The sequence below is a fragment of the Callionymus lyra genome, chromosome 4, assembly GCF_982586985.1.
Source record: "Callionymus lyra chromosome 4, fCalLyr1.hap1.1, whole genome shotgun sequence".
Taxonomy (NCBI): domain Eukaryota; kingdom Metazoa; phylum Chordata; class Actinopteri; order Syngnathiformes; family Callionymidae; genus Callionymus; species Callionymus lyra.
In genome coordinates this window covers 17,003,777-17,027,787 of record NC_141821.1, presented here as the reverse complement: position 1 = coordinate 17,027,787, position 24,011 = coordinate 17,003,777, and the positions used below count along the sequence as shown (strand labels likewise).

At 36.9% G+C, this 24,011-nt stretch overlaps 3 protein-coding genes across 4 annotated transcripts in view; all 3 read left to right on the top strand.

Moving 5' to 3' along the window:
- Positions 1–8,722: 8,722 nt before the first annotated feature.
- eloca (elongin C paralog a) lies at positions 8,723–13,387 on the top strand. Its single transcript, XM_087788985.1, has 4 exons — positions 8,723–9,097; positions 9,535–9,559; positions 10,845–10,988; positions 12,652–13,387. Exons 2-4 carry the CDS (start codon positions 9,550–9,552, stop codon positions 12,840–12,842), a joined length of 345 nt encoding a protein of 114 aa, XP_087645111.1. The 5' UTR covers positions 8,723–9,097; positions 9,535–9,549; the 3' UTR covers positions 12,843–13,387.
- Positions 13,388–14,277: 890 nt separating this feature from the next.
- Positions 14,278–22,548, top strand: ube2wb (ubiquitin conjugating enzyme E2 Wb). The gene is made up of 6 exons (XM_087788984.1): positions 14,278–14,344; positions 15,002–15,093; positions 18,698–18,800; positions 19,478–19,633; positions 19,738–19,813; positions 20,577–22,548. The coding sequence occupies exons 1-6, from the start codon at positions 14,330–14,332 to the stop codon at positions 20,588–20,590; spliced, it is 456 nt and encodes a 151-aa protein (XP_087645110.1). The 5' UTR covers positions 14,278–14,329; the 3' UTR covers positions 20,591–22,548.
- A 1,161-nt stretch (positions 22,549–23,709) lies between these two features.
- stau2 (staufen double-stranded RNA binding protein 2) overlaps positions 23,710–24,011 on the top strand; it is a 71,037-nt gene continuing 70,735 nt past the window's right edge. For both annotated transcript variants that reach the window (XM_087788979.1, XM_087788978.1), the window contains exon 1: positions 23,710–23,769. The gene's annotated coding sequence lies outside the window, so the exon portion shown is untranslated. The remainder of the gene's footprint in view (positions 23,770–24,011) is intronic.

Below are 24,011 nucleotides of genomic sequence, written 5' to 3'. Positions count from 1 at the left end.
CCAAAATCTGGTATGAGTTGGTATTTTTCTATCAATTTGCGCACCTGTATTTTGACAATGAATCTGTTTGTAAGCGGTAATGTAATGCACATCTGATACTTGGTTGAAAAAAAAAAAAAACTTTGTAATTTGGTGCACTGTATGTACCACTCGGAGATGTGGAAGGAGGATGTACTGGTGTGAGTATTTTTGGAAATGGAGGAACTGCGGGAAACTTTTGATATCTCAAAGTTCATGTTGCCCCATTGATTTGTGCAAAGTCTTTGGAGATGAAGTTCTATGTATAACAATAAAGATGTTATGCCTTGGTAAATTCATTTTTGACTTTCTCTGATTTTTTTTAACAGCACGAGTCTCAAACTTCAATCGCACAAGAAAATGTAATCCTACAACATTCCATTCAACTTCGACTGAAAATAATCTCTTCCTCGATTTAGGAAAATGTTGTCGCAACATGATCTGGATCTTATAATCCATGCATTTGTGTCTTCTTGTTTAGACTATTTTAACAGTTTTGTATTGTGTCTAAACAAGAAGGAGCTGTGTCGCCTGCAGTTAATACAAAAGTCTGAAGCGAAAATTCTGACCCGCTCTAGTAGAAGAACTCACATTTCCCCGATCCTTAAAACTCTGCATTGGCTGCCAGTTTCTTTCAGGATCAATTTTTAAATTCTGGTTCTTACTTTCATATCTATTCATGGTCAGGCTCCTCTTTACATCACTGATCTGATCCAGACTTACACCCCAGCTCGGGCTCTGAGGTCTGTGGATCAGAATCTACTTATGGTTCCATGCACACGGTTCAGGACCAGAGGAGAGAAATCCTTCCAGGCTGTTGCTCCATAGCTTTGGAACGATCTTCCTCTCCCTCTGTGTTTGATGATCTTCTGACTCCTTCTAGAAACATCTTAAGACATTTTTTGTTTGTCTTATATCCCTTGGCCTTGTAAAGCAGGTATTTTAGCTGTATATTGTTTTTTTTGTTTTTTAAAGCGCTTTGTGACCCTGGTCTAGAAAGGTGCTTTACAAATAACCTTTACTTACTTACTAACCTTATTAGTTACATTCTTGGAGGCTTGATCTAGCCTAACTTTCTCTGTACATTTTCTACATCAAATGCCTTTCCTACAACATCATTTTTTAGGGGTTGTCTGCTCTGTGTGTGAATATACTGTATACTATATAAAATAGTGTGTTTCTTTCTGTAGCATACACATTAGTTGACACATTAGTCACATTATAAGCAGATATTCAACCAAATAACATGTAAAAAAAATAGCACAACTACAGATAGATATTCAGTGGAAATCGCATCATAACATGGCCATAAAGATCGCAAATGTTAAAGTGAAAAACAGCCGTAGCTATCGTTAACGCTACATGTTACGGCATATTATTAGATCTTATATAAATGTTGGTGCATGTCGCCTGTATCCTGATGAAACAACCTAACACCAGAGAAAAAATACATTTTAAAAATCAGCAGTCAATTGTTTGCACCCAGCTAAAGATTCGAAAATTGAAATAAAAGTTAAGCTACAAAGAGGTATGTAATGTGTAAAATAACCTTTACACTAGTTCTTTATTGCTCGTCTTTTAAGTATCGGGACAGCCCTCGCTCCTCACGGGAGCCTGGATTCTGAGCTTGAGGAACGAGCTTGAGGAATAAGGAGATTAATGGGACGCAGCCTAACTCTTATTGGATCTCTCCCTATAATTGTTGACTTCCATAATCTCAGTTCCTTATCTTATATTAGCTTTGACACGAGCTTTGTGCACTTAAAATGTCAAAACGATGGGTTGAACCAGGATTTATATTGTGTTGAATTTGTTCTTCTTGTGCTAAAAATAACTTTTATACATTAGCCTCTATTTAAATCGACTGCCCTGGAAATAAACTGACCACCTTTCCAGGGTGTCCCCTTGACCACAGGAAGCTTGTAACTCCTGGGGAACAAAAGTAAGCAGAAGACATTCTACACGAATAGGGCTTTAAGTCTTAAATATAAATTATAGACCTGTGTTAAGTGAAAATTAAAAATGTATTTTTGCAAACATTTTAAACTGTTAATCTGGAGACACTTAAAAACATTGAGTACCTTTAAAAATTGGAGATCTGCCCAAAAAAATCAATCAATATATGAACTTTATAAGGCTTCTTACTGACAAAGTCAAGTTCTCGCCCCAAAGTTTTATCCTCCAGTCTGAATAATAATGCTTTGAATTCCGCTCTCATGTTGGCTCGTCATCCGGTCCGGGTGTTCTCCCTCGACACGCGTGACCTCCTGCTGACCTTCTCATAATGAGATCCGGGGGGAGAAGAGACTCGGCATCAAATGAAAGCGTCTTCATCAGAGTGTCCCACATTAGTGGAATCAGAGCAGGCCAGTTTGTCTCGAGTGATACTGTCCTCCCCCCCCAATGCCGATCAGCGCCGGATTAGTCTCGGGTTACACACGCCGCACCTGCCCGCGGTCAGCACACGCCAAAGTCACGCCTGGTGACGCAGGCCGAGGCGCTCCAACTCTGGCCCTCTCACTTTCAGCAGTTGTTTGGACCGTTAACACTAGGTTTTCATAATGAGTCTCTTCGTGTGTCCCTGACGCTGTACCACCGGCACCTTAATGTTGGAGGACGCTCGTCGGGAATAGTATAGAATATCTCTGTTACTATTCTGATGTGGTGCAGCACCAAGAAAACATTTGATTGCACAGCAGCTCCGGACAAATATAAACCAAAACCTTATAAGTGTATCACACCTCAGAAGACACCATTTAACAGATTCCATTTCCATGAAATGTCTGTCTGTCTGTCTGTCTGTCTGTCTGTCTGTCTGTCTTATGAACTGCGGACCTCATAGGATCTTGAAACATCGAAAATAACATTATTTATATTTTTTCCAAGAGGTAAGTTGGCTTCTGTTTTCTCATTCCCACATATATATATAACTTTTAATACATTTTTAATATAATTTTTGCATATCTTTGTAGCTGCGGTTATTATACTTTTTACATAAATACTTTGTTGTTTTGTTTCTTAAGTTAAATCATTTATTTATGTTTAATATTTACAGTTTAAGTTTTGCTCTCATTTCTTTAGATCTGGGGGGGTTCTCATGTGATTAGAGTTATATATTGTTTTAAAAAAGACAACGAGCAACAGCTAAAAGAGCAAAAGTAAAACATACATAAGAGTTAAAGTAAATCGACGGAGGAGAAGAATAAAAGAAACTTACCAAAAGTAAAGAACCCCTCGAGTCACATTCAGCCAACGTGGTATTTGTTTTATTTATATCATTTGCTGAGCTTGTAGCCATTTCTGTCACATTAACATGTTTACTTTTCCTGACTGATCTTTCACGTTGTCACGGTCGACTTGGAGATCAAACTACTACTGCTTTGGGGGGGGGAGTTGCAGTCTTTGCTTTACTATTTTCAGACAACTTTGTTTGTGTAAAAGACAAATAAATGCTGGTAAAACAAAACCTATTTGCGCTTTCAAACCAAAACCAGTCGTTAAAATGTCCTTATTTATATTTAACTTCCCTGTGAGCCTGGGCCTCTACCTTCTGACTAAAATGCAGCTTGCTTCTAAAATTGGATTAAGTCTAGTAAGCAGTCAGGGGATATCACAGCCATGTTTTTGTGTTTTTGTTTTTTTCAAAACTGTTGCTCAGACATTGCTATCACTTGGATCCTCTTTCCGTGCTTGGAATAGCAGACTTCCCAGTGCGTGTCTTCATCTGTTATATTGGCTTAAACAAATCTCATCAAACCGTGCGCCCGTCATTCAAACACAACTACCGTTTGATTCAATAGGTTTTTTTTGTCGATGTGCTCCCCAGAGAGAGAGAGTTCAGGCTTGATTTGTCAGGTGACACGAGCAATATGATGACAAATGAATTCCCAGGGGTCCCTGTAGGGTGAGTCATTAAAACAAACAAGCCGTCACTTGGCAGTCGCCCAGAGAGCTTGAAGAACTGCTGCTTGAGACGTTTAGGTTTTTTCACCTGTTCAGCTTTTTTTTTTGTTCAACCCTGTTCAGATCACACTAATGTACGACTGCTGTATATATATATATATATATATATACATGTATAACCAGACCACAAATTGGTCATCATTTACGTTGAAATTCATTTTTATAAAAAGCATTTTATTACCTATTATTATTATCCTCGGGCTATTAAAATGTACAATTCTGAGTTCGGGGGCAGGAGTGGAGTGAGAGTATCTGGATGTTCTGTTCTATGTTAGTCTTTGTATCCTTTGTCTTTGTTGTTTTTCTTTGACCTATGTTATTTATCTTTATCTTTAGACTTAGATTGTGTCATCTTGTTCTTTCTCTTTATGTTCTTCTTCTTATTTAATTTTTTATGTATTATTTTTTATTGTTTATGAAAAATTGCTGGCTATTGGCAAAAAAACAATTTCAATAAAGTTTTACCTTACCTTACCTTACCTTATTAAGTTGACACAATGAGTCCTTGGCTCTACTTCGAGTCTCTCCAAATGACTCAGCTCCTCAACTTAACACCCAGGGGTGAGTCCGGCTGCTCGACGCAGGTGTATTCCCACAATGCACTTAAATTCATGAGGAAGAGCAGGATACGTCACCTTTTCGGTTCAGCTCTTTCTTCACTACGACCAACTCATAGTGTCCTCAGGACTGAGAAAAACCTGTCCTGTAAAATTACTTCCATTATGATTTTAAATGTGAAAACCTTTCCTGACTCACTCACATGTTTCAAATGTTGAATCTTCCTCTCCAAGATTTAGTAAGTCTCTCATCCTGACCATGTTTTGAACTTATTACTTTATAAAGTTCGTCTGAAATCAGGGTGAACAAGAGGTTACGAGAGCAGAGTCCATTACGACGTAGTAATGGCTTCAGTCCTCCTCCAGCCAAATGTAATCACGCCTCGCTTTGTTTATACAACAAGTCCCTTGGAGGTGGAGACTTCCGGGATTGATGACACATGCTGACAAACCTCAATGATTGATCACAGAAGAGTGGGTGTTGTTATGGTTAACAGGATTTCAAGTTTCGTGTTTTCAGTGGGCGGGGCTTAAGATCATTTTCTAATGTAAATATTTATTAATTAATTCATATATTAGAATAGAGTTTTGTACAAATAACCACATACTGATGAGTACAATAGAGGTCCAAGATCTATGTACAGGTTTTTAACACTCCTATTTATTGGAGGGTTTTTATATTACCTAAATGCTGGCTTTAATTTGATATTAAATAATCACAAAAATAGCCTTGAAATATATGTTTTGCACAAAATGCTAAGTATCTGAAAAATGCAAATGATATATTTTTAAATTTTGTATTATTTCTGATGTTAAGAAATAATTTTCAAATAGTAAACTCTTTGCTGGTTTAGTCATAATTCTCAAAGGTAAAGTAAGATTGCAATGTAATCATTCAAACTTTTTAATTTGTGCTCATGAATGAATTTAAAAAATCACTTTTAAAAGAAAAAGTAGCCTGAGTTTGTAGGTTCACTAGGAAAATAATAACAATATATTGTTATACTAAATTTCTGAATCATAAAACCTGCTTCTGGCCAAAATGTGTTTAAACTATGCAAAACAACAGTGACTGATGCCTCATTATATCATTATAAATCATTTATTTTAATATAAATTAACATATATTTAATTTACTTGTTTGTTTCGGGGATGGATTGCTTGATTTTCTTTTTAAATGTCTAACTTTTTATCTCATCCGACTCCAGTGCTCATTCGAATACACAATGGAAACATCAATTAAAAATATGGACATACTATCCCCGGCCCGGCAGCGGAGTTGCAGGTCACAGTAACTTGCTGGAGGCGAAAGGAGAACGTATCCTCAAATCCATTGTGACAGGCCTTTTCCTCCTTTTCAGAGATGCAATGCCCACAGACATTCCTCCCCCACTTTCTCTGACTTACCCCTCAAATACTGACCTGGTTCTGTGTCATAAAGTCACTGAGGTGTTCATAAAGTAGCATTAACACTGACAATAACCAACATACTTTTTATTCTTGAATTCTAATGATAAAAACATTATTTTACAAGAATTTTTTTTTTTTTAAATTGATTCAATTCAGCTGTACAACTACATAGTGATTTTTATTTATATGTTGGCGACTGTTAAAATGACATTATACAATTAGATATCCTGCCTACCTATAAATATATTATGAAAAAATATACATTTAAGTTATTTAACAATGTTTAAACAGTGATATGTTTCCGTTGGAAAAGTTATGTTAGTCGCACAGGTTATTCATCAAACTTGTCCTGAAGCACCTCAACTATAGTTCCATTTTGATTTCCATACTCATCCGTTTATTGAGTCTATTCCTTTCATCTGTTGTAAGTAAGTAAGTAAGTAAAGGTTATTTGTAAAGAGCCTTTCTAGACCAGGGTCACAAAGCGCTTTAACAATCAAAAACGATATACTTTAAAAGGCCGAGACACATAAGACAAACACCGGAGTCCCAGAATGTCAGGGAAAAGCACAAATAAAAATGTCTTAAGATGTTTCTTGAAGGAGTTAGTAGATCATCAAACACAGAGGGAGAAGAAGATCGTTCATAAGCTTAGGAGCAACAGTCTGGAAGGATTTCTCTCCTCTGGTCCGGAAAGGTGTTCAGGTTCTGATGCACAGACCTAAGAGCCCGAGCGGGGGTGTAAGGCTGTATCAGATCACTGATGTAAGGAGGAGTCTGACCATGAATAAATATGGAAGTAAGAACCAGAATTTTTAAATTCGTCCTGAAAAGATAGTTTTAAGGATTGGGGAAATGTGAGTTCTTCTACTAGAGCGGGTCAGAATTCTTGGTGTAAGTTGTGAAATGATTCCTTCAGTGACCACCTTTGAAGAAAGGACCCGAGTCTCCTCATTCATTTAGACTTTTTTCTGCATTTTATTTGACCTAAACACGAAATAAATTAGTTGTTTACCTGGAATCCAACAAAACTTCAAGACTCCATAAGCTCATAGCTCTGAAACCAAAAAAAAAAACTTAATTCAAGTGTCAAGTGTAAAATCCTTTGGAAGAAACTAAGATCAACTTCAAGAGTTGTTATTAAGCTGCTGTTTTTGTCCTCAGGTCTTTTGTCGACATCTGTGTTGACCGGTATTCAGTACACAAACCTGTTGCCTGTGACAACCGAAAAAAATACACAAAACAAAGTTAATGATCATTTTCCCCTTGAAAAGCAATGAAGAATATTCCAGACAGGAAATGAAAAGAGAAACAACATTATGAAATCCTATCAGTGGTGCCTATTTATTTTCTTTAGGGGTCAAATTTTACAGTGGCTGTTTTGAGGGGCCATCAAGCTTAGATAGATGAGGGAAACGTATAAGAATCAAGTAATAAAATCAAGCTAAATATGCCATAAAATATCATTGTATTGTAATTAATAAATATTTGTTTAATCTCATATAAAAGCACCTTTTAACTCCAATTTTAAATATTCACTTAAAACAGGGAATACATTCGAATCCCATAGTCATATCTAGAGGCTAGTAATGAATACTAGAAATAAATACAAAGTAACATTCTTTCTTTCTATATTATCTATGACCCCATGAGGGCCACATAAACACAGGCGTGTCTGCTCCACAGTGATGGCACCATTGCCCGGATTTAAACAATTTGCTTGACAATATACACTACAAACTAACAGTTAACAACCACTTTACAAATAAACAATATTGACCATTCTTTTAATTTCAGTTTCCATTTCAATGCTTAAACAAAAAAGGGATGTTTGATATCAACTAGCATGACAAAAGTTTCTGACATATATATTGTGTCAAGGAAGCCCTGTTCTGAGGGCCCACTACAGCCTCCCCCCAAAATAGAGCTGCGAGCAGCTGCAGCAGGGTGGGTCAGTCATATCAGAGGGACATCAAAGTGGCCGCCGCCACCCGCCTGCTCTGATTATAAGCACTAATGGTGTAATGGGGGACTGGAAGGTCAGTGATTGTTTTTTATGGTGTGTGTATGTGTGTGGCTTGTGGGGGCGTCATGCTGCTGTTAACAGGCAACAAGAAGCTACCAGAACATTCTGTGAAAATCAAAACCTGGAGCTGGTGTTACTGTAGCCGCACGTGCACGACCCCTGCAGAGGTCATCGGTCAGAGCACCCCCCCCCTGTTAGACTGGATGAACTCTGGACTCACCTTTGTCCTAAATGTCATGCGTGTCACTCATTTTGGAGCAGAAAGTATTCATCGACAGAATAGGCACACCTGAGTCAAACACAGTGATTTACAAGCAGTTATTCAAGTCAGGGCTCAGATGCCTGAGTCCCTTTAGGCACCTCACATTTCAACAGTCATCACTTTTCCCGCATGAAAGAAGTCCAGCTACGATCGGTGCCGTGTCATGAATGTAGCAAAGACTTCTTCCCTGCTGGTTATTCCACTTCTGATCATTTTCATATGATTTTTATTAAAAAATTCAAATGACATTTTCCCTCTTTGTTTTTTTTTCTTTCAACTGTAACATATTGACTTTGTGATGTCATCATTATGATTGTGACAATGTCTAAGACTTCTCTTTTATCTATTTTTTTATTTTTTTATTATGGAAACGAAGTCATATTTAAGGAGCACCTGTCGACCCGCATCACAACGAGAGACGACAGGAGGACATTTCTCAGACGCGGGCGCCCTCTATAGACAAGACATGACACAGGGGATCTTTTCAGTAAATATATTTTTTTAAAAGACCATAGATCATCCTTATTGTTTGACATTTTAATGTTGTAGTTTCCTGACGTCAAATCAAAAAAGAAAGTAAAACAATTTTGCAAGATTGGCTTCGTCTCAAATTAATTTAATTGCTGAACTGAATTCTATTATTTGCTGAACTGTGAATAATAGTAAAATTGAAGTATCACACCGAAGTATGGATACACGTTTTTAACAACGAATTCATGGATTTATTATAAATAGAACATTCTACTACCGGAAGTTATTTTCCATTTACCAGCTGGTGTCCATGCTAACTGTTTCCGGGTGTCAGCAACCTGGTAGCTAATCGTTAGCCAAGACACGAACTCCACATTCTGTCGAAGAGTGGTAAGAATCCGCGTTTTTTTATCCTCTTTTCCTGTTTACATCTGCGTATAATGACTCGACTGTTTTCTCACCTGTGTTTAAATCACCGACACTTTGAAAATATCGGTGTCAATCGACGTCTGGTGTGCTAGCTTTTGGTTAGCAGCAGTTAGCAACACGGTTTGGTACGTTCAGTGAATTAACACCGGCTTCTTACTTCATATTCGTTGAATAATAGGATTATTTACATGTTTATTTACATTTATGCCAGCGATTAATTAAAGATGAATCAAAGGGTCGAGATGAAATGAGCATACTTGGTTAGCATGCGTCCATGATTCATACTTTTGTTTTTTTAAAGACTTGCTTAAAGAATCTCTTCATTGACGAATACATTTTTCAGTTTGTCGGTTTATTTAACGTCTCATCTTATCTTCTCATTTGTTTTGTTTTCCAAGGACAAGAGATTCTGAATGAAGATGGGTAAGTCTTTGGCTTTATTCTTGTTTGTCTTGTGTGTGAAAGGAGACATTCAATGCCATTTAACAACTTCACCATGTCAGTTTTTGAAATTGAACAGTATAAGGTAAGGTAAAACTTAATTGATCCCTCAGGAGGTCTCCTTCGGGAAATTGTTTTTTTTCCAATAGCCAGCAATTTTTCATACACAATAAAAAATAATACATAAAAAATAAAATAATAATAAGAACATGAAGAGAAAGAACAAGATGACACAATCTAAGTCTAAAGATAAAGACAAAGAACATAGGTCAAAGAAAAACGACAAAGACAAAGGATTCAAAGACTAACATAGAACAGAACATCCAGATACTCTCACTGCACTCCTGCCCCCGAACTCAGAATTGTACAATTTAATAGCCCGAGGAATGAATGAGTCCCTGAGTCTATTTGTTTTGCACCTGGGTAGGAGCATTCGTGCACTCATTCTGCTTCTCTGCTCACTGATGACAGTGTTCAGAGGATGACTGTCATCCTCCTGTATACTTGATATATGATCATCTAAAAATGTATTATAGCAAAGACTTGTTAAATGAAGGCCTCGGTTCTTGGTTGCTTTGTCGCAGCTCCTACATTCCAGACCAACAGCTGGTGCTCGTCTTATTGTCACAGGTTCAGCTGTTTTAAGATAAGCCAGCAAGGTCTAAGTAAACTTGTCATATGACGTCAGGGGGGGAACGATTGAAATTAAGGCACATTTGTTGTGAAGATGGTAGGATAAGGTTCTTTGAAACATGTTTGGTGTAATAAAGGGAGAGAAACATAGTCAAAGAAAAGCTGAGCCACTCTGAACGCAAAGTTTGAGAAAGAGAATTCAATAAAAAATAAATATTGATTAAAACTCTTTGAATCTCCAAAGAGAACTTCTATTCCATAGATGCCCTTCCAGGAGTACATGAAACGCGTATAAACATAAACTGGATCAGACAGACTGAGGCTGCAGCCAAGTGCGCAGCAAGATGATGAATCATTATATGAGGAAAATGGTTCCCTGGACAAAGTAAATGCACTTTGAGTCTTTACACCTGCCTGAAAAGGGTCTAGTGTTGAAATCATTTCTATAAAATGAGTATTTATTTAAGACATCAATGCACCTCTCAATGATGCTTAAAAAGGGATTATGAAAATACTTTTTTTCTATTATGCAAGTACAGATGTCGTTTATAGCTAAATGTAACATCTCAACCGAAATCATTTCAACCAATGCATCAGATCCAAAAGGTCTTTTTTTAATTGTTTTTATTCATAGATGGCGAAGAGAGAACCTACGGTGGCTGCGAGGGGCCAGATGCCATGTATGTGAAGTTGATTTCTTCAGATGGTCATGAATTTATTGTGAAAAGGGAACACGCCTTGACTTCTGGGACTATCAAAGCCATGTTAAGTGGACCAGGTGAGGATTCCATTTACATTTAATAATACAGTTTACACTTTATCCTAAATGCAAAACAAAAATTCTGAAAGATGCAGTCATGGAAAAAATTACATGGCAAACTAAAGGCACATTTGTTTAGACTTTTACAACAATGATGACACGCATGGCTCATAAAACTTTCAGAGCTGAAACCTAGAAATGTTATAACCAACAAAAACACAAAGTTTCTACATCACTAGTGATGATGTTCTATTGCCAAACCACTTGATTGCAACAGTACTGTTCTAAGTGAGGAGGTGTCATAGTTTTTTTTTCCATGACTGTGCCAGAAATGTCTTTAAAAAGTCCACACTTTCATATTTTGCTTTGTTGCCTTTAACTTTGATGACGGCATAGATTCACTACAACATTGTTTAGTGTGACGTGAATTAATTTAATCCAATTTTTCATGGCCCCTGATTCTGGGACTCCTGTGTTTGTTTTATGTATCTTGGCCTTTTATAGTATATAGTTTTAACTGTATTGTTTTTGATTGTTAAAGCGCTTTGTGACCCTGGTCTAGAAAGGCATTTTGGGAATGTCCATTACTTACTTACTTACTTAAGGTAAGGTAAAACTTTATTGATCCCTCAGGAGGTCTCCTTCGGGAAATTGTTTTTTTACAATAGCCAGCAATTTTTCATAAACAATAAAAAATAATAAATAAAAAATAAAATAAGAAGAACATAAGGAGAAAGAACAAGATGACACAATCTAAGTATAAAGATAAAAACAAAGAACATAGGTCAAAGAAAAACGACAAAGACAAAGGATACAAAGACTAACATAGAACATCATCCAGATACTCTCACTCCATTCCTGCCCCCGAACTCAGAATTGTACAATTTAATAGCCTGAGGAATGAATGAGTCCCTGAGTCTATTTGTTTTGCACCTGGGTAGGAGCATTCGTGCACTCATTCTGCTTCTCTGCTCACTGATGACAGTGTTCAGAGTAACTACTTACTTACTACCTACTGCATTTTTAATGCTTTCAAGAAAAAAATATGAGGACTTCCGTCATTAGATTGAGGGTGACCTTAAGCTTCCCCAGCAGCTTGTTTTCGTTTTTTTTTTAAAACTGACCTAATTCCAAGCAAAACAAGATCTGCAAGTCAGTATGAATTACTTCAGTTCATTTAAAAATTCCAAGAATTTGCAAAAGCTATTTTTAAATGGATTCTTCAGCTTGAGTTGCAGCTTGTAAATAGTTAAAATGTTGTAGTTTAAACAGTTAGTGGTCCTCATATTTTGCATTTTAAGTATTGTAATAATTGTGAAACAAAATGGTGAAATGAACAGATTTTCCAACAAGGCCTGATATAAATGTGAATTGACAGAGTCCTGAATATTCAGATTTTTGGAAGATATGAATAGTATCATGTTTTTCCTTATCCTGTTATCGTAATAAAATGTAAAAAAAAACAACTTTAATTGCAGTCTAACAATTTAAAAACGTGTGCTAAAAGATATTTGTATGTTCATCTAATTATTTCTATCTGTTCCTGACGGACTCCCTTTAACTATCGATTGCTCCTTGGACACCAACCAATCAAACGCTTGTGCCGAACTAGGATATTAAATTGACCTTCTTTTTTTTTTTTTACTCCCTCACTAACTATACGTTTTGCCACAACTTGCAGGTCAGTTTGCTGAGAACGAAACCAATGAAGTGAACTTTAGGGAGATCCCGTCTCACGTCCTGTCCAAGGTCTGCATGTACTTCACCTACAAGGTCCGTTACACCAACAGCTCCACAGAAATCCCGGAATTCCCCATCGCTCCAGAGATCGCACTGGAACTGCTCATGGCTGCAAACTTCTTGGATTGCTAAGGTTACGGAGATGATGTAGCTGCTTTAACACTTTTAGCTGTTTTGACTATTTAAAATGTGTATGACACCACATTAAGTTTTTGTCATAACTTTGCGTATTAAACAATTTCATTTTAGTATGTGTGAAAATGGCAGACTGCATCACTTGAATAAGAAAACTGTTATCCCTCCTCCTCCAAATGTCCCTTTCCTTGTCTGCCCAATAAAAACTGTATGAAAAGACTTCTTGATTTTACAACATTTTTTTTCATTGTAGCGCGTTTGTGCAACCGGTGAAATTGATCACGCAACCGCTCCTGCTGTTAATTTTGTGATGCCCCAGTAAAATACTTCAAAGAACGACCTATCCAACCTGAACGATCTTTCAGACTTAAGACCATGAGAGTAACTTGTGCACTGAAATGTTTCTGTACAATGTGATACTGTGGGATTCTGGATATGAAAAGTGATGATTGCTCACCTGGATGGTCACTGCTATTTGCTCCTTTTTTGTGCCATCAACTTTGAAAAAAATGGATGAAATAAACTTTGCTGACACACGAGAATCATTTGCTGTATTATTTAGGCAGTGGTAAAATCAACTGGAATTCCCATCATAAAATGTGTTAACACGGTTTTTACCGAAATGGTTTTGATCCATTTAACAATTTCTGGTCAGTTTCACTTTTAGATACATCCTTTTTTGTTTTAATTTGAAACAAGACCTTACAAATCAAACGTCCTTATTTTTTTTCCCCTTATACTTTGGTCTTGTACAAGCTGAGAATAGTGCACTCGCAGCATATTTAAACAAAGGGATAAGACGACATTAAATACATAGTATAATTAAATATTGGACACACTTAAATGTATCCATCCATTTTCTGGAGGGCTGGGCGAGAGGCAGGGGACACCCTGGACAGGACACCAGTCTGTAGAAGTTCCCAATATGCATGTTTTTTGACTGTGTGCCTGGAGTAAATAAAAAAAAAGGTTCAACTTAAAAAAACAAGACACAAGTTCCTTTACGGTTCCTCGAGTAAATCACATGAATAATTTGCTTTATTAAATTTAATCTTTTAAATATTTCCATTAGACTTTTTAAATTCACAAACGACTTTTTCATATTTTTGATTTTTTTTAATGTTGATTTATGTATGTGATATTTCACGAGAATTATGAAAAGATCCATAAAATTCTCATTATTTGTATCTGGATGTTTATAACACAGGATATTACCGCATCCGCGATTAATACTTACGAGGGCAGTGACGTCAGCGAAAATGTTTACGTCAACTCTCATTTTGTTATTGACCATTTTAAAGAGACCGATACCATTCGCCACCATTATTATTTTTTTTAAGAGCGAAAGATAGGCAAATATTAAAAATAAACGAGAAAGAAAAAACGAGTTTCCTCCTCCGTCTCTCTTGTGTCAAAACAAGTGTCGTCACGTGACCCGCTGACGTCCTTCGCCGCGCGCTGATGCAGGAGGGGGGGGTTCCATCATGGCGTCGATGCAGGTAAGAGCACAATTGATAGCCAGGGCAAGTTTTGACGTGGATGTTGGCGCTCAAACCCGCCTTTGACCCGCTATCGTTCACCTCCTCTTCTTCGTCGACCTATCTTTTATCCGAAGTGACCGTGTCTTGTTCGTGAAAGCGGTGACATTTACATTTAAAGTGTGACGCGTCCAGCGCTAGCAACACTACTAGCTTACACACACACACACACACACACAACGACACAAACCAGCTTCTTCTGGATTTATCGCTGAGACAAACGTCGTGAATGGACTAGAAACGCAACCATTATTGTGTCTCAAGTGTAAAGTGTTCGGGGTCGTAACTGCTGGATTTAAAGTGTTCCGGGTACGTGAGGCTGAACAGGTGCATTAAACAGAAATGCTAGCTTGTCGAGTAAAAATGTTTGTTCCTACGTCAACTACAAACACACACGTCGATCAAACGTCAACTAGCAAGTTAGTCTCACTGACTAGTTGTTTATTCATGTTGTGTCCTTGTGTAGTATTTCGGTGGCGTTAGGGCTTGTGACGTAAGTCGTAAACGCACGTCTGGTGTCGCGACAGAAGGGGTTTTAAATGTTTCAGTCGTTTCTATTCTAACAACCAAACGCTTACAAACCTTTTTTGTGTGTGTGTGTGTGTGTGTCTTCAACAGAAAAGATTACAAAAGGAATTATTAGCTCTGCAAAATGATCCACCCCAAGGAATGACGCTAAATGAAAAAAGTGTACAGAACACCATCACTCAGTAAGTATTACAATATCTTTTTTTGTGATCTTCTGTTTGCAACCAAACTGTTAACTGTCTGGATATAACGTGGTTATGATATTACACTTTAAATTAAATAAAATCGTACAGAGAAATGAAAAGACGCCTGGCTCATTCCATTGTGACAAAAATGCGTCCCAAAACCTATTCCAATTCCAGTTTTAACCAACTGATGCTGCAAAATACTACTATACGTTTTATTTGCAATAAAAAAAAGGGAAAAGGAGGAATTATTTAATTAATTAGACCAGGGTCACGAAGCGCTTTAACAATCAAAAACAATACATAGTTAAAACTATATACTATAAAAGGCAAAGATACATAAGACAAACACAGGAGTCCCAGACTCGGGTAATGAAACATTGGATTAAATAAAATAAAATTTTAGAGTTATAGTTTTATTATGATTATTTGTTATTAATCGTCAGCGTACCAGTGGTCCTAAAAATAGCCTTCTGACATTTTAAATAATGCTTTTAACAATACATATAATGTAAGATATTAAGATGGAGCGCTAGTTTAAGCTTCAGCTTTGACTTATAAAAGGGATTGGGGTCATTCAACCGAGTGTGTCCCCTCTGCAGGGAGTCCTTAATGCAGTGTCACTAACCATCACAAGGAAATATTGAAGCAGGTTCTCTTGGGATGACAAGGAATTGAGCTGTTTACGTGACCTTAAAGCGTCTAGGTTTCTGTGCATTCTCTCGAGTGCTCTTCTGTCCTGGTGCGCTTGTTGTTGTTTCTGGTAATGGGGTCATTACCGACATGACTTTCCCCACATCGGATGGAGACGGCATTCGTTTGCAAAAGTCTCCCAACCTGTTAAACTGGCTCAAGTGCGTTTTCTGCCATTCTGTTTATAATGGTATGTCAGGGTGTGTCATTCTGTCTGACATGTATGACTTCAGCAGTGTTGGGATTGGTCGATGACTTTTGTTTTGATTCTCTATATTTCCTACACTTGAAGGTTTGAGTTAAGCTCCTTTTTTTGGCTAATTGTTAGCTTACATTTAAAAGGGTAGTGCAAACAAACTTCAAATTTCACTCCATACAAGGGCTGAATGATTATTGAAAAAAATATAATTGCAATTATTTTCCGAAATGTTGCGATTGCGATTCTTTTTTTCAATGTCCTCTTTTTTTTAATATAATACAATAGATGATTAACTTTATATTAAAATGTATTTCTCTTTGATTCTCAAGATAAAGTTATTTATTATTTTGTATGATAAAGGCAATTTAAGCATACCTTAAAATAAAGGGAGAAGGTTTATTTAGTTACTCTAATTACACTTGTAAACAAACTAAAATTCTGAAATACAATACAGAAAGGAAAACTACTGGGTAAATATCATGAAAGCTCCCAGTGTATACTATCTACACTTGGAACTTGGAACTAATTTTTTCCTCATGTCAAAGCTTCAATATTAGAGGGACATTACAGACAAGGAGCCTGGAGGTATTTAGATATTTGTTTTAGTTTGCCTTTTTGAGAAAAGAGCTCTCTGGTTGTGACCTTTATATGGAAATTAATTTCTTCCTTTATCAAAATTACATGAATTACTCTGAAAATATTTCCAACCCTTCGTCGACGTTATGATGAGAACATTGTTGAATAGTATATTTTGGGTGAACAATCACTTTATGTGCAAGGCAACACATTTGCTCATAATTATTTTTATTACTTTCTTAAATGAGCATCAGTGGGTTATACTCAACTATGTATTGTTTTAAATGTATTTTTATAAATCAATGTTCCTCACCTCTTTCCCAATGTGGGCAGACATTTGATGCATTGATGCACAAGCTTTATATTAGCATGATGATGACTTTTGCGATGGTATTTTTGTCAGGAAAGGACTTTTAGCATTAACTGATTGCAACATTGCAATACTTTGCCTGATGTTCTTTAGGTGAAACATAGCATTCATTATGTTAATTTGTCATTATGTCATGTAAAAGCAGTGATGCTAAATTATTGCTATATATTAAATTAATAATTAATGTTGACTACTATCACAACTATGTGAAGTGGCTGAAGCGATAGTTTATTAGTAACATTACCTATATGTAAATTGACTACAGTGATTTTTCTACTCACAGGTTTAGAATGTAAAAAAAAAAAGAAATGTCATTTAGAAAATGACAATGCCCATTAGGCTTGGTTTTACCTTATCTGTGTGGAATAGAGTAAGTAGTGTAAGTAAGAAAATCTAGTTTGTTCGAGCATTTCATAAGAATATGAAATCAATGACACACTTCCTGGCAAATGAATCAAAAATCTTTAAACATGCTTTGTTTTGGGTTTTTCTTTTTTTAACTATAAGTGTATTTTAAAACTTCTAAAAAGCTTGAGTAAGTGATATTTCGATGGTCAATTAGTTTATTAGAGGGGGAAATGCACCATGAGGCCCCTTATAAACACTTAATCACCCGGCATGGAAACTTATCATTTGAAGAAACTGCTAGCAGAAGGGAATTGGGGTGTTTGAAATTTGGATTGGCAGGTTGGTCATTATTTCTGTGGCCAATATAGGTACAGCAATTTGTTTTGATTTTGTTTTTTACTGATTTTTCAATGTAATGTACTTTATACTCTTGTTTAAAACCAACTTGAGAAAACAAGATATCTTAATCAATGTTTGCTTCTATAAAGCCATTTATGCTGGATGGTTGAGATTGACCTCATGTTCAGCCAGTATGACCGCCTGCCTCAGGCTGTGTTTACAAAAGGCACGCGGTGCTAAACCGTAACCTACATGTCCACTTGCTCTTCTTTTTCTACTACGTCTCTCCAAGAAAATTGGGTCAGTGACTGACCTGTAAGTGCTTCCTTTTTTGTCCATTATGGTTCCAGCCCTTTCGATATTGGATGTACAGTATTTATCTAGTATAGTTCCCTATGACTCAGTCCTTAATATACAAATGCAATATTCTACTTTTTTTTTAATTTAGCTGGAGTAGGAGATGGCTTGTAAACCCAGATATTCTTGGTGATGGCAAAAAAGTCCATCCGAGAGCTTTATTTGTAATCTACTGTAGCTCCTGTCACTCTGACCTGAGTGATATTGTCGAATTTAGCCACTGGCTTCTTCACTTTTGCAGCAGTGCAGCCGCAGTGGAACAAATATTTGTCTCTTGATCCATACACTTTCAAACTGTTGCCAATCTGGTGTTATAACCCTGGAGAATATCGAATTTCACTGACTTGAGTCAGTGAACGCCTGAGGATAGAATCTGATCAGTAGAGTCAGCAGAATAAGATATTCATAATTTATTTCTTCATTGGAAAGGGTAAAATGGAAAAAAGAGCTACATAATGAGTTAAATAATTCCTCCTTTTACCTTTTTTTATTGTAAATAAAACATATAGTAGTATTTTGTAGCATCAGTTGGTTAAAACTGGAATTTGAATAGGTTTTGGGATGCATTTTTGTGACAATGGAATGAGCCAGGCGTCTTTTTATTTCTCTGTACGATGACACCGACGTCTGTGACACAATTTTTACAAGTAGAATTGTTGAGGTCCTTGGTTCTTACTCGATATCGATCATACTCTGATATATTGTAACTTTTCTTTCAGGTGGATTGTAGACATGGAGGGAGCCCCCGGCACACTGTATGAAGGAGAGAAGTTTCAACTGCTGTTCAAATTTAGTAGTCGATATCCCTTTGACTCCCCTCAGGTAAGCAGCACTGCCACTCAATATTGTATTTCATATTTAATCCATAGGCTCAAATGACTAATAAAACCTTGATCGTTATCTGGTAAAACTAATACCATCAACACTTTTTTTATTACAAGAGTTCTTGACCCTGATTGAAACATGATTGTAAGATATTTTTAGAATTATCAAAAATAATATTGTAAAATAGGGTTAAGTACATTTTAACATTTCGGATGATCCTGGTTTCAACGTCAAAAATGATGTCTTGATCTTTTCCCTTTTAATGATGCACGCGAGGTAGTTTAACGAGTGTCTATTGTGGAAGCTGATGCGCCGATAGAGATGTGCCACCAAAGCCGTGTTTAAATGGATTACTTCTTATTTCCCTCATCAGAAGCCAGCTCAACTTAAAATAGAGGGTGAGCTCGTGTCAGGGACAATTGGACGTGCAGGATGCAGGATATGCTACAGGTGGTTGGGTTCACTTTTCCAAGCGTCAGGTTCCAACTCGTATTGCAGGTCGAATAAGTCGTACTTCGTTGTTCATTACGAGACACTTTTGTAACAAAGGGACTATATTTCATCGACGTCGCTCATCACAAACACCAATTCATGCACCGATGTATTCAAATGTATTCATTTGACGTCAAACAAGGAGCTGTTTTGTGATACGTTTGTGTGTTTATTTGTTCCAGGTAATGTTCACAGGAGAGAATATTCCAGTTCACCCTCACGTGTATAGCAACGGTCACATCTGTCTGTCCATCCTAACGGAAGATTGGTCGCCGGCCCTCTCCGTTCAATCAGTTTGTCTTAGCATTATTAGCATGTTGTCCAGCTGCAAAGAGAAGGTAAGTTGATGTCTGCCAGAACTTAACTGAACACTGTGACAAACAAACTGTTTGGTTGTTGTTGTTGTTGTTTTTTTTTACATGGCGTCCCGTTGTGTTCACAGAGACGACCACCCGATAACTCTTTTTACGTAAGAACGTGTAACAAAAATCCAAAGAAGACAAAATGGTGGTATCACGGTGAGTACCTCTTTTATTGAGCAATCGTGGAAAGAAAATCAAAAGCCCTTAAAATACATTAATTAACTTTTTTAATTAACTGTAAAACTAAAATATTCATCATGTAGAAATGTATCGCGGAAGTATTTCCAATTATTATTTATACATACTGTACAATCGAGATATAAAAAATAATGCATTTTTTATGAGGACTTGATGCATACAACGTTGGACCTTTAATATAAAAGCACGTGATTAAGTAAAGCTAGTATTCTTGAGATGTTTTAAAGTACTATTTTGTACCTTTTGAGTACATCACCTGAACACATTGTATGTTCACAGAATGCGATGATATTGTAATAACATACCTGTGTTTTCGACAATGTAATGTTTATGTGTCAGAAATAATTGTAGGATATTTAAATATGTGATGATAAAACTTTGAGAAGAAATAGATTTGTCTGAAAACTGTATTTTTAAGACTGTACGCAATACGTGGTAAAGATTTAATAATGTCACTTGTTTATTTTACTTCCAAGTACCAGGAGTATTTAATTTTGATCCATTTGGTTCTCTGACAGAAATAATGGCGGATCGTTCCTATAACTCACTCTTAAAATAGTAATAATAATAATAATAATAATAATCTCTATTTATATAGCGCCTTTCTAGACCAGGGTCACAATGTTCCTCTTAACCAGAACAATGGAGTATATGTTGGCGAAGTTAAGAGTGACTTTTAGTGAAAACAATATTTCTGAACTGTCTTTTGTGTCTTCCACAGATGATACGTGCTAATGTACAGATTTTGTAGTTATCGTAGAGGAAAGAAGTCCTACTGACCTACGTAAAGCACTTTTTAAATCATTCAGTCTCTGACCTTTGACTGGAACTATGGACACCATGCGTCGGAGGCTCTTGACTGCAGTCCCCCCGCCCCTCTAGCCCCGCCCCCTCCCTCGGACTGTTGGATGCATGTGTTAGTCTAACTCAAGAACGAATATATTGGAACATTTGAGTGCATCCAAGATGGATCGGCTTCGGTCCAGGAAGCTAGCGGTGAGCTGGCAGGGTGGATTTGTAGTTATTATGTTTCCTGTTTGAAGATTACTATTGTTTTTTTGTTTGTTTTTTTCGCGTGCGGCTGCATTTTAGCTCCTTGTGTTGTGCAATAAAATCTCATGGATGCATGCTTGGGCCTACACAGAGAAAATCCAAATCGCACCATATCTGGAATGGGTCGGACCACTTTGACCCCCGGGATAAGATGCCTCATCTATTTTTTGTTTGTTTTGTTTTCCCAATAATTAAATTGTATGCACTGTGAAGGTCAAGCTCAAAGCACTATTACAAGATTATTTTCCTGCCTGCAGTTGTACTGCAGACCACTACTTTTCACATGATTTTAGTTGATGATTTTACTTGGAGGTTACGCAACTCCTCAGCTTCCGTCACGAGACCACGATACTGCCTGCTGTTCAATGGAATGTTGGTACGGAACAGTTATCATATTTAATACACGTCTGCTAAAGGCCCTGATGTCCGGTGGCCTCGCTTCCATTTAAAGAATGTCTGCTAGAGGGCAGTGTCGCATATACTTTATTTTTATGAGAGTTTTTTTTTTCTATTTTGTGCTTTAATATATGCTTCAAAACTGTTGATTTTTTTTTTTTTTTTTTTTTTTATGTCTTGGGTTTTCGGTGCAGTTTTTTCAACCGTTGAACTGGTTGCTGGGTCAGTATGTCTATAAATATCTATATATATTATTTTCTTCATGCTATTTAAACTTTCTTCGGTGAATGATGAAAAGAGTCTTCTTACATTCACGCTTTCGTGAGTCCCCTGGTCAGAGTATTGGCTCAGGTACTTTTCAATAAAGTGATCGCCTCTGAAAGGATCAAATGTTCAACTATATTTTCACCAAAAAAAAAAGAAGAAAAAGACTGTTGCGTTGAAAGGGCCTACATGTCTACAATTTATTGTAAATAATTATTTTAAGGATATTGTTACAGACACTAGCAGGGGTTTACAGCGGTTTAGTTCGGCATCTTTCTCATATTAGGACCACGTACGGTTGTCATGGAAGCGCTACTGTTGCATATAACATTTGAGTGACGTGGGACGCATGCGAGTTTAAACCCACGACCCTTTTCTTATTGCCGTTATTTTCACCGCCATCACTCTCCATAAATGTGTAACGGTTGATGTAACAGTTGTAACACCTACAATCCTGTGACCGACCATGTTATTTCTTCATTCGACATTAATCCGGTAATCGATACTTGAATTTTACTTTCTTTTTTTTTTTCTTTTTTTGTTGCTTCACATGCATTTACGTTTTCTTTACCTGAGTTTTGTTTTAAATTAACTTCAGTGAATGTGATTATATTGTAGAGGAGATGAGCACAGCGCACCGATCTACTGATGATATATAATGTGTACTAAATATTTAACCAACAAATTGAGCCCATTTGCTAAACTAGCTGCTGTGAAACAAATTCAGTAGTTAAGAGAAGTTGGGAGATTGTTCAGCGAGGCTAAATTGTTTTTAGTTTTGGAAAACTATTGTTTTTTTTTCTTTATTTTCCATATAGTGATTCTCTCCTTTTCAATGTGGTTTGAAATCGTGACTTGGAAGAGGGACCAAGTCTGAGGGTGTAATTATATTTAAAGATTTGTTTTGGGATGTACAAGCTCCATGTAATAGGTGCCTGTTCATTTTCACAATCGGTAATAAAGGCAAAGATTCACTTTTATTCAACTTGACTGGAGCATGGATGTGTGGCGTTCAATGTCATAATAATAATGTTTGATGCACACAGTTTCCTCTAAAGGTTTCATCTATCTCCCTGTATCGTGTTCTCTGTGTAGTATCCGGTGATTGATGACGCCTCATGACACTGCTTTTTATCGTTTGGCTCCTAAGTTCTATTCAATGAAACCTGGCATAGTTTTCAAACTTAGACTGCCATCTAGTGGCTATTCAATATATCCACTGTATCATGATACAGTGTCTTCAGTGTTCTCACTTCAATGCTGTAACATGAGGCCTTGTCAACACATCACTAGTAGTATCTTTTAAACATTTCCAAAATGATTTTCTGGTATGTTTTTTGTAGTGATGGGCTCATGAAGCTTCACCAAGCAGTGTCATTTTGTTTAGTGATCTAAAGGTGGCGCCATCAGCTTAAAAAATGATGTGATGTTTCATTGGAATGTTTTTTTTTAAATTAAGGAAAATTGTGCAGAGAATGCCATCTAGTGGACTCGGAAATAATGACACTGCTTCATGAAGCTTCATCAGACCATCACTGGTTTGAGTTTATGAGTATTTTTAATTTGTATCGCTGTCATCAATATCTTGATGATTAATGAAAACAAAATTCCAAAAACATAACACTGAATTTTAAACCTTTAGCTGCAATGTTGCCCTGAAAAAATGTATTAATAGATCTACTTTTGTAATGAATGTCGTTAAACACATCCACAATACACAATGTTTAATTATAAAATTATATGAGGAAATCCAAAAATGTAATGCTCCTGTGTATTTCGGAAAATGACATTTGAGAGACATTACACCCTTTGCTGTGGCTTGGATATTTACTTAATATATGTAATGTTTTTATTTAAATCCAAATGTGTCTCTCAACAACTTGAAAACGTAAGACTAGAAAGTCGACCTGGGTTGAACCATTTTTACGACACAGCGGGGGTGGTCGATTCATTCACCAAAGTCCCAAAAATGAGAAATCCCTTTTCGAATATCCGTCTTTTTAATCGCGGGTTTCGATCAAACCTCAACTCCCTCGTTTTATTAAACAACTATTAAAAAAAAGCAATTCATTCATCTCACGATCGATTTATTTTCGTATAGACCAGTTGCAAAATTGACTTGGTGTGTTCCTGCTTCCATCCAGTTCTCTTTAGTGTTTGCCAATGTTGGTGCTGTAACTGGGGTCTGGCCCTGGACAAAGGTAAAATATTCACTCAAATATCTCCCGGTTCGGTGCCACAAGGGGTCCTGCGTGTCTACTACGCTTTATTCGTAGTGTGGGTCCGTGTCGGCGCTGAAAAAAGGGGGCACAGAGTTGTGCGGATGCGGCTCGGATGCTAGCTTGAGGGGGTTGATCGGCCGAGCAGCCATGGCTGGAGCTTTAAAAAACCCGTCAAAAAGTCCCGAGACACCGGCCTGACACACGGCTCTGAGAGCAGGGTC

Bases quoted from the DNA above. Each gene is read 5' to 3' on its own strand.
- eloca (XM_087788985.1), top strand. The intron at 10,989-12,651 runs GTGAGGATTCCA...CACAACTTGCAG, and splicing joins AGCCATGTTAAGTGGACCAG to GTCAGTTTGCTGAGAACGAA.
- ube2wb (XM_087788984.1), top strand. The intron at 18,801-19,477 runs GTAAGCAGCACT...TATTTGTTCCAG, and splicing joins ATCCCTTTGACTCCCCTCAG to GTAATGTTCACAGGAGAGAA. The intron at 19,634-19,737 runs GTAAGTTGATGT...TTGTGTTCACAG, and splicing joins TGTCCAGCTGCAAAGAGAAG to AGACGACCACCCGATAACTC.